General features: G+C 45.4%; 1 protein-coding gene across 1 annotated transcript; it reads left to right on the forward strand.

Annotated features, from left to right (window-relative positions):
- The first annotated feature begins 1303 nt into the window (after positions 1–1303).
- LOC135898093 (uncharacterized) lies at positions 1304–8434 on the forward strand. Its single transcript, XM_065426834.1, has 5 exons — positions 1304–1340; positions 4274–4286; positions 5348–5448; positions 6256–6727; positions 8176–8434. Exons 1-5 carry the CDS (start codon positions 1319–1321, stop codon positions 8360–8362), a joined length of 795 nt encoding a protein of 264 aa, XP_065282906.1. The 5' UTR covers positions 1304–1318; the 3' UTR covers positions 8363–8434.
- Positions 8435–10766: the final 2332 nt, after the last annotated feature.

The raw sequence follows: 10766 nt of genomic DNA on the forward strand, positions 1-10766 counted from the left end.
ATTGCAGTGGCTCGGCCCCATGGCATGCCTCGCCACTTGAGCTTGCTCCTCGCCGCTTGTCAGCCAATCAGATAAGACAGCTCGCTAAGTGTAGGCACTTTTATTCATATTTGAAAGAAACAAATGTGACCTCCTATGAACGAGGAAAGCGTTTGATTGGTCTGTTTAGGTAATCCTGAGGGTGACCGCCCGATACTTGCGTCTGTGGTTACGCAAATTTGACGTAACGAGATCGGAGAAAACACATTGGAATAGTCTTACGTTATCGGGCCCCTTGTTTGTGCTGCTGCCGAGGTTAAATGCGTTAGCACTAGGATTACATTGTTGGCACTTCTATTAAATAGCATGGCGCTCAGATTATTTCAGCTGGTGCGTGGATTTAAGTGAGCAGAGAAACGTATAGCGCCCGGAATCTGACGAATGTATTTTCTGTCGTTTAAACTGTCAGTGTTGGTTTAAGACTTCGCTTGACATTCAGCAATAAAATAAATAATATATATATATATATATATATATATATATATATATATATATATATATATATATATATATCAAACAAATGAACAGCCATACGGATCGGGTGCTTGTTAGCTTTCCGTTGAATGGGTTACTTATGCCAGGTTACACCATGTGCCTCGCTCAATCCTAACACCTCAAACTTTCTGCGGCAGAAAGAGAGCCATCAGCAATCTGCCTTTCCTGGTGGCTGCCGTGGTGTTGTCCGAGCCAAATGCTGTTTATCTTCGGCTACCTGCAAAAAAAAAGCAATGTGTTCTTCGTGGCCTGATCGATGTTGGCCTTTACAAAGGGCTTAAAATTAAATCCCTTACAAGGGCGATGAGGCGGGCTCCACAGTGGGCGTTCATTGTTCTTGCACTTCGAGCAGCGTGAGCTAACGGGGAGCGAAAAGAACGCCGCCCTGGAAGAGAAACACAAGCGGTCGACAAGTTGCACTTCTTTCGCATCCCATGGTCGGTGATCCCCATGGTCCGGTGTTCCTAGTTACTGCATGTTCTGCCTTTGGTAGCATATGCAGTAACTCTGCGCAAGGATAATGAACGGCGCCCTCACTAGAACTTCCTCTCAGCGTTCAGTTTACTTTCCGTGAAGAAGCGATGACAGCAACCTAGACTTAACAGTTTGCACAATTCCGCAGACGAGTGATTTAGCTCGCTGTAGCGGCGCTCGAGACGATGCAGCGAGAGTATCCCAACAGAGAAGTCGCCCGACCGAGATAACCTGTGTCATCCTATACTGCATTGTCTGTGTTTCAGATTACTCGGAGATTTCCATTTCTACGATGCTTTCGTCAAGAATAATGTCGGAGCCCGTTGTGGAGGGTAAGGACTTTTTTTTTAAATTCTAATCTTGTTTCTGAGTCATTGTTCGTCAAAGAGAAGAAGAAAAAAGAAAGGAGGACTGTCCTGCCTTCTGATCCGCAATTAGCCGGAAACTGTCCAGTATGTCTCATCGTACATTCACTAACTCATTCCTGTACGTGCCGGGATGTTGACCTGTAAAAATATTTAGTGGGGATTCGGTATTGTACAGATACCTGTCTGTATCTCTTGTGAGAAAAAAAAAGGAATAGAGATGTATGGTAAAGCGACGTCCCATGCAGTCGCGGTGATCGTCACAAACGTACATGGCTAGCATATTATTCATCTCTGGTAAAGCAGGCGCATAGAAATAAAAAAAAAATTGTGACATCGTAAATGAAGAAACCGGCCTACGATCCAGTACCACTACTTTCCGTGAAACTGGTGACGAAAGTACAGCTGAATCATTTAGCGTCTGTTTTACCTCCATACGGCCTAAGGTACCTGCACAGGTACATGATGATTTTCGTTCGGTGAAGATGCCGGAGCGTGTTAGCAACACTTTTGCATTGCCTGACATAAACATTGAAGGATTAATTACAGCAGTTAGCAACCTATCAGTCGGTAACGTGGCGGGACCAGATGCAATACCCGTTACACAGATAAAAACCAACAGTGATATACTGGGAATTCATCTGCTGCGTATCTTTAACTATTCGCTTGAAAACGCAGTGTATCCTGATAAACAAAAAGTGGCGAACGTCATACCTATCTTTGAAAGCGATGAGCGATCCGGCATACGAAGCTCCAGGCCGATATCGGTGCTAAGTGCAATTAATACAGTTTTTGAAGAGGTTCTGTGCAAGCGTATACAGAATTTTCTAAATAAATATAACATCATCTGTCCTAATCAACGTGGCTTCGGGCCCAAACGATCAACCTCATCCGAAGTTCTTGTTCTTACACAACTCGTAATTACTGAAATGAATAACAAACTAGTCATAGTAGTTTACTTAGATATATCCAAAGCTTTCGATATGGTTGATCACACAATACTGCAACAGAAAATGGAAGCTTACGGTCTGAGAGGAAAAATTTATGATCCAATTAAAGTTATTTTACAAATAGGCAACAATATGCTGTTGTAAACAATCTAACCTCACTACTGCAAAGAATTATTCTGGCTGTTCCGTAAGGTTCCGTGCTTGGTCCGCTGTTTTTGTTTCTTTGTATATTAACGATCTTCCGTCAGGCCTCAAAGATTATGAAGCTATTACGTCTGCCGATGACACTGCACATTTTTTCACAGCGAATAATTTAGAGGAACTGCAACGTAAAATAATGAAGAACTTGGCGAAGTATCACAAAGGTTTATAAGTCATCGGCCAACTATTTATACCCAGAAAGGAAGGTACACTTTGTTTCACTTGCGGAGAAGGAACATAATTATGACCACGTTGCACTAACTATTACCAACACGAATATGCTAAGTCAGTCGCAATACAAGTGTCTTGGTGTCCTGTTCAAGTCTGATATGTACTGAAAACAACAAATTATTGGTGTTTGCTCCAAATTAGTCCATGGCTGTCATGAATTACTAAGGGCTGGAGGGTGCTTTCGACTTTCGATCATATGCATTCTGTATGTCTCATTTGTGCGCAGCAGTTATGCTATTGCCTGGAAACGTGAGGCTGCACATACAAAACATATTTAGACCCTGCCTCTCGCCTTCAAAAACGTGCTATTCGTATAAAAGCTAACTCCAACAGTACTCACCCCAGTATGCCACTCTTTCAGCAGCTACGCATATTACCCGTATCAACAGCGCATAAATTGAAGTTAGCTGAAGTAGTAAACATAATAACGTCTTATAACCCGCTGCCCGTTACCATATTCAGATTACCATGAAACAAACAAGAGCCGCTACTAACAATCCATTTGACTTACCACCTTGTCATAATACATACAGGCAGAGACTCGTAGAATATACAGAAGCCCACGTGTGGAATGCAGTTCCAAACGAAGTTTAAAAAAAGAATAACTCTTTGGCATCTTTAAAACATTTTGTCCTGGCGTCCACACATACACATATATATATATATATATATATATATATATATATATATATATATATATATATATATCTATATATATATATCTTTCACTGGATGCGTAACAGAACGTACTCTTTATAATTTACGCTAGAGTTTACCTATAATGCCGTGAGTTATTGCCAAATTAATCGCTCATTCGGTCCATACGTTAAAAGGTGCGGTGTTTCCATATGTCCCCAATGCAACATAAACAAGTCGATCGAGTAGAAAATAACCTGCCATATCTATTCTAAGTGTGTACGCTTGACTTATCAAACTCTTTAGCTTTAATTGCAACCTCCTTGTTCTTCGATATTGAATGAACATTCTGGCACATCAGACACGTAGTTGTCCGTCTGTGTCGCCCAACACTGATTATTTAACTTTTACCAGCGCTTACTTGTTGTACATGCAATGCCATGTATGCATGTATGTATGCATGTATGCAATGCAATGTATGTTTCTCAAGTCATCAATAAATTATTATTATTATTATTATTATTATTATTATTATTATTATTATTATTATTATTATTATTATTATTATTATTATTATTATTATTCAGTTCAAGTACTCTTAATCCTGTGTCGACCGGAAGGTGTCGGTAGGTCACTTTTATATATAATTGAATATTAAAAGTTATGCGCTGTTTGTATTGTTTCTTTGAATTTCACATTGCATAAGTGATAAAGCATGGCAACATGGCCCCTGTTCCTTACAAAAATGCCCCCTTAATGTCTGGAAACGTTCCTTGTAAAAAAAAGAATAAATAAAACAACAGTGGTCACAGTGATGTTACTAAGCGACTATAACGTAACTTAACCCCTGCACTAATCAAAACAACAAAACTTTAATTTCAGATGCGAGACCCAAGTAAGTTATAACGAAAAAAAAAATCGCTTCGAACGAAACGTTTTCTTGTGCTTTCTAGTGTGTGTACTTGACTACGACGGCCACTTTCTGTTACAGTTCGTCACTGCACCATTGCATACGGCGACAACACCAATAGCGAGTAACGCGGATTTTGACGTTACTTTCAAAGGAGATGTAGCAAATATATACTTGCGTTGTTTGAATAGCGCAGTTTTTATACGCATAGTTTTGGATATATACATACCACATTAACGATGTTCACAATCACTAACTTGGTTTCTCTGACGGTGATGCGCTGCTATAAAATAACGGAGTAGTGCGCCTTTGAAGCGAATGAAAAATTGCGAAAATTCGTCACCTTTTTCATCTAGCCGTCTGTATGTGTCTCATAGAAACGGTGTGTGGCCCCTTGCGAACTTGCGCAGAAGCTTCTACGCCAAAATACAGAAAATTTAGTTTTGCACAAACGCCACATAAAGGAGTCTTCAAGACGTCGATACTACTAATTTGAGGAGGCCCTACAATTCTAATTGTAACAATGCATATTGACCTTGTCGAACACATAATCCTTGTCCTCATGCCCTAAGTGACTGATTTAAACATGGGGACGCTACTCTGAAGAGTCTCTTCCACGCTTTAGAAGTATGCGTGGCGTAAGATTATAGCCAATGGATGAAATAATAGGAGACAGAGAAAGAGCCCACTTTCTGCATCTCCTTATTGCTTCTGTTGGTTTTAACCTCACGCCACACATTCATCGTACGCTATGCACCACCTAGCTCTACACGGTACTGTGCTCTTCCGTCCTGTCCGATCATTAACCGAATTTATTGCCACCTCATCGGCCTTATCACCCACCTTGTGCAGCCATACTTGCAAACTGTTCGAGAAAAGGTAATAGAATATTTTGTGCTAACAAACCGACCAATGCCCAGCGTCCATCCCCCGAACTTACCGTGACACGTTCGTCCAGTTGCCTCGCGTTAACTGAGTGATTACCCGTTTACCACGACGCCTTCTTCAATCTCACCGTGTGTCCGCTCTCTCCCGCAACTCCGCAGAGGGAGCGCGTACAGGAAAGCCGCTCAGGCGCTGCCTATTGCGGGCGCCATGCTGTTCCTCTTGGCTGCAATCGGACTGTTCTCCTTCTTCCTGGGTCACGGTGAGCTGAAGCCCGCGCCAAGTATCCTCCTAATCGACAGCTGGCGGTCGGTCGATAGGCCGCAATGCTATCCTGGCATGCTATTTCAGGACAATTCGCCCTCTTAATTTGTCAACTGTAACTGGCTCAGAAGGCTGCTGTACGGCCTCCCTAAGTGGCTCAATAAGCCAAACGTTCAGGAAAGGAAGCGTCAGTGCTCGAACTTTCTGTGCTAACTGAAATGCTGTGCACGAAACGAATTCTTTTCGGTTCTCTTGGTTTTACGTAGGCCTTGGTGTCCGTGTTACCCTGAAATGCGTAGAAACGTATTACTTTTGTGGGAGCGCCGACAGGACAGTCGTATAGCAACCGTGTCCACTGGCTGAACTGCTGTCGTGTGATCCACGAACGCAATGTGGTCTTCAAGCTGCATCAGATAGCTTGTGGCAGGGCATACCCTCTTCCATGGCTACTTTGTAACTGTGAGAACAATAAACATTTCATTTCAAACAAGGCGGCATACGACAATACTTCTACGGTGAGCTGTAATATGACGGAATTTGGAAGTGTGTAGAAAAGCGCACCAGTCGTTCTAGCTGACTGGCTGGCAAGTTGGTTGGTTGGTTTTGAAGGCTGGCTTGGCTGGTTAGTTTTGCTTGTCTGCCAGTCGGCAGCGTTGCGACAGCTGCGCGCTTTGTGTATGCTTCCTATATTGTGCCTCCTTCTTTTCTTTTCTTTTTTTTTTCAAGTGTGCTGCTTAAAATGTAAAACTGAATAACCGACCAGTCTGTCAGCATCTGTGCAACTTTTCTCCTTGCAAATTGGCAGGGAGCTCGGACGAGTTCGGCGCCGCTGCAAAGATGAGGGTCGACGACAGCTCGACCACGGACACCGTGCTGGCATTCCGCAGGGCGCTGGACGCCGAACGTCCGACGGACAGGACGGAACCGATGCCGCTGCTGACCGACAGGGCGCAGAGGTACGGCGTCACCACTATAAAATTGGCGAGGAGGAAAAACGCCATCAAGAACATGACCAAGACTGTCACCAAGAAGATGACAAAGAAAACGACTGAGACGCGTGCCAAGGGGGGGAAGACGAAGAAGCTAGCGACGACGCCAGCCAAGGGAGTGAGACAGAAGACCTCGAACACGATGGCAAAACACAGAAGCGTAGATAAGCGTAGTGGGCGCAGGACCACTGCGATCGGTGCTCGAAAGAAGGGATCGTTGAAGCCGGAGCAGCGGTCGGTGTCTAGTGAGGTCCCGCGGATCGTCGTCACAAAGCATCCGAATACAAAGTAAGCGTTCTTGGCGTCTTTTCTTTTTCTTGCGATATAGCAGTTAAATGGACACTCCAGGCGAATTTTTGGCCACGCCATGGTGTTCCATATAAAGTCCAAGTGCGATAAGACAGCGCCTCAAGCGCTGTATGCTGAGGGTGCGAGGGAAAGCGTGAGAAAGTGAGCCGATGAGGACAGGGGCTTCATGCGCGCCGTCTTGCCACGCGCAAAGTGTTGGAGATCACGTGATCAAGCGAGCGCTTCAGTAGGAGAGCGGGCGTCTCCTCCTCTAGCCCGGTCGTGGCAGCGCATGGTGGTCCGTCCGGTTAAGCGTCTACGTGTTCCGCGCACCATGTCTTGGAAGTAATCTGCGGCTGGTGCAAAGTCTAAATACGAGCATATATAGATGGTCGGTACCTTTAGGTGTGCTGTTTTTCCGCAAGGCTAATATTGTAAGTCGCGCAATCTCAAGTTGCGGAGACGCTGTGAAGCGAGAGGCAGCGCGAAGCATTCGCTCCGTGTCCCTCTCCATCACGTAAGCATCTGACGGCGAATGCTCGCGGTCACCGAGTGAAATCTGATCGTGTTTGTCCGTTCGCATGTGACACCATGCTTGTAAATTAAGTTAGTAAGTGAATGATTATTGCAATATTTATACGGCTGGTAAATCTACTAACCCTACTTCCTGTAGTCGTCTGACAATTTGCCATCGCTTACAGTGCGATATACACCTTTCCAGCGAAGATCCAACTTCTTTTAGCAAACGTTGGCATGTAACTTTGCCTGGTTCGACTGTTCCGAGAGGCACATCCGGCCTCGGTCAAGCGTAATATGCAAACGAACAACTAAAGTCAGTGGCAGGTAAATGAGAATGCAGTAGAAGTTCCTTTCGCAAAAGCGCGTTACGCATGCTCTGTTTTCTTTCGCGCTCCCAGGAAATAATCCTCTTTCTGGTCGGGTCATGAAGACAATGAGTTTCAGTGGTTCAGCAACAACAAAACCGTAGACACGGCAAGTCAATATCAGCAATTAAGCGGGCACGAAGACAGGTCGCATAGCGTCACCTGGCTCGCAGCACAAACGTACGCGCAGCACTGCAGGCAAGCACTGAAAAGGGATTAGGATGGGGATATCTGACCTTAGAAATAGTGTAGAGGATTCCCTCGCCGACGCATGAGAAAGTGCGAGCAACGCAAGAAGCGTGACTACCTTATACATGTATCTTACACGCGTAGAACAACACTCCCACCTAGGAACCTACGATGGAATAGCGCCAGAACAAGGCCAAAGCGAAGGATAGAAGGAATAGGACGAGGTCATTTGCTTCCACATGTACACGTGTTCTCTTCGATGGGGTTTTGCAGCCGAAATTTTGATCTGTCACAGTAACCAGACCACAAACTTTCACAAACCACCGTCTCCCCGTGTTCAATCCTTTTCAGCTCAATATTTCTTTCGCCTCGCAGGACTGTAGAACCCACTCGGAAGAAACTGCGGGGCAAGATTAATGCTCCTGACGCCGAGAAAACATCGACGAAAGCAGGCGTTGTCGGAGAGGACGAAGCGCGCGCGATAGCCGAAGACGTTGCCGACTACGAGGCTCTGGTGGCCGAGCAGCAATCGGGAATCGACGAACCCCACCAAACGGTATAGCAGTCTCGCTGCTATCGCGTGACGTGGTCAACGGTGAAGATAACATTCGACCTTAGTAAAGACGACATCAGCGCCCTCCTCGTTTCTTGCTTGTTCTTTCTTGATCCTCGTGTTGGCATCTGCATAGATACAAAACGCAGACTACCCAGCGCCGGCATGCTATTCGTCATATGCAATATCCTCCACGGGTGGAAACAGCAACAGCATATAGAAAACGGTTTATAGAGAACTCCGCGTTTGCAGCTCAATCCCGGATTGCCGGCGCGAGCAGAGGACGCAATTTCATGGAAACGTTTTCGCGTCCGGTTTGCCACTTGTCTCTGCATGAGAACTCCGCGCGCTTGTAGGCGACTAAAAAGAAAGCAGATCCGATGCCGTTGCGCCGTTCGTGCTCTCTCTCTCTCTCACAGTCTCTCTCTCTCTCGTACCCCCCTCCCCTCCCATCCGCTTCCTGACACAAACTTTTGGTGTCCAGCCACATCTCCCTTCCTATTTGGTCACAACCACCGTTGCCGCAACGAAAGGCTGCATTCGAAATATCTGACGAGTCGCCAGAAAAGAAAGTAGAAGAAAAGAAAAACCGACTTGCAACGTCTCGACTCCGTGAAATATATCCCGACAGAAGTCTGGGAAGCATCTCGCGATGTAGTCGCCCTGCATATGGCTCCCGTAGCGATATACAGGAACACTAACGCAGTCGCACGTGAAGTATACCTCTAGCGTTTGAAAAACGAGTGGGGAGTCGGCACGCATGCGCGCTGACGTTCACTCGAGTTGTGTAGGCCTAAGGTTGAAAAATACTTAACGGCGGAATTGCGAGACAATAGTACTCATCGAAGCCAAAAATGGTGAGAAATGTTAGAGTATATAAAATTGACGCTGTCCTGTATAGCATATTCTTACACCACGGAACGCACCCAACGAATTGTTAGTGGCCTCCATCTTGTACACGGTGAACAAAATGACAATATCCTGCTGCGCTTTTTGAGACCAAAGTTATTGAATTTTGCTAAAACCGAGCGCTTTGAAGTTAAGCCTATGATGTCAGGCTTAACGGTCTTCAGTTTGGCTCGATTTTTTGTAAAGGGCTAAATTATATGCTCCCTCTCTCCCACCCCCTCCCTCTCTTTCTCCCTCTCTCACACACATGCACACTTAGTAGATCTCATGTTAGTTGCCAAGCAACATTTGAGCAATACTGTCTATCTTCGTCACTCACTTATCTTGAATAAAAGCGCGAAAGGTTTGGCAGCAAATTAACACAGGTACACGATTACTCGTGTATTTGTGTTCTTGTCTCCTTGTCAAGCGTTTCGCACTTCACACAATACGCTTTCTTCAGGAACCAGCTAGCCCAATCAGTTACGTCACCGAGTGAATTACTGCGCGACATATTACTGTCACCTTCGTGAAGCATTTTGTCCTCACCAAAGCCGAAAACTCGGCTGTTTCATCTCTTAAAGAAAATGCCACCGCCATCAGGTCCCCAGTGGAGACACACGAAGAGGACGTGCCGTAGATTGGAGTGAACCACAGCTTAGGCATTCCATTAAAGAATCGCGAACTAGGAGGAGATTGCTATTAGTTGCCACCATAGTGATGATGTGCGTGCGAAGTCATAAGTTCGGCTCGCGTCTTGAGGGAAGCAGACGAGAGAGGCAAGCAACCCTACTACTCGCACTGATAAGTCCCATAGCGATACATTTTCTGCGACGTTTCGTCTTCGGCGGAAATTTTATTGTGGATGTCTCATTCTGCAACATTGAATACGGCATCGCTGATCGTTCAGCGTCGGTGTGGGCAATCCTCTGCGACAGCCCAGCTCTCCTCTGGCGGGTTGAGTTCTCTCGCCAATTTTCAAGCATTCAGTTTGGTATTCCAGTCTGCATGCGGATACGATGCGAGACTGCTGGGGCACGAATAAAATAAAAACAACGAAAGAGCTGTTCTTAGTTCGTGAAGCAAAGCAGTGGACATTGCTGGCCACAAGTTGCCCTATAATGCCAGCTACGTATATTGCAACCATCCGCCACATCTCACGGATACAGCACGGAAGTCGCGCAGAGGCTCAATATCCGAGCGGCTTTGCCCTCAAACATCGAAGTCAGGGGCGCAGTCTCGTGAGCGTCATGGGGAAGTATGTGGACTGCATCTTGATTCTAGGACATCGCTAAGTGTCGTATTCAGCGCAATCACTGAAGTATGGCGCTGGTTTAGCTCGGCGCTGTCAAAAAGGAGCGACCTCCACGGGTTCTGTTAAAGGAACACGTGAAGGCGCAGCTAATACTGGACACAAAATACTATAAGAAGCAGAGCAACTAGTCATGGCAAAGCTTAAGGAGTTCTGTGACTCAATCACAATAAAAACTTAGCCTACCTGCATGAACTTCTATTTGTAAATAAG

Source organism: Dermacentor albipictus, chromosome 3 (genome assembly GCF_038994185.2).
Source record: "Dermacentor albipictus isolate Rhodes 1998 colony chromosome 3, USDA_Dalb.pri_finalv2, whole genome shotgun sequence".
NCBI lineage: Eukaryota > Metazoa > Arthropoda > Arachnida > Ixodida > Ixodidae > Dermacentor > Dermacentor albipictus.

Excerpts from the sequence above, each read along its gene's own strand:
- LOC135898093 (XM_065426834.1), top strand. The coding sequence starts at position 1,319 with ATGTCGGAGCCCGTTGTGGAGG. Across the intron at positions 5,449-6,255 it reads CTCCTTCTTCCTGGGTCACG|GGAGCTCGGACGAGTTCGGC; the intron begins GTGAGCTGAAGC and ends GCAAATTGGCAG. Across the intron at positions 6,728-8,175 it reads ACAAAGCATCCGAATACAAA|GACTGTAGAACCCACTCGGA; the intron begins GTAAGCGTTCTT and ends TTCGCCTCGCAG.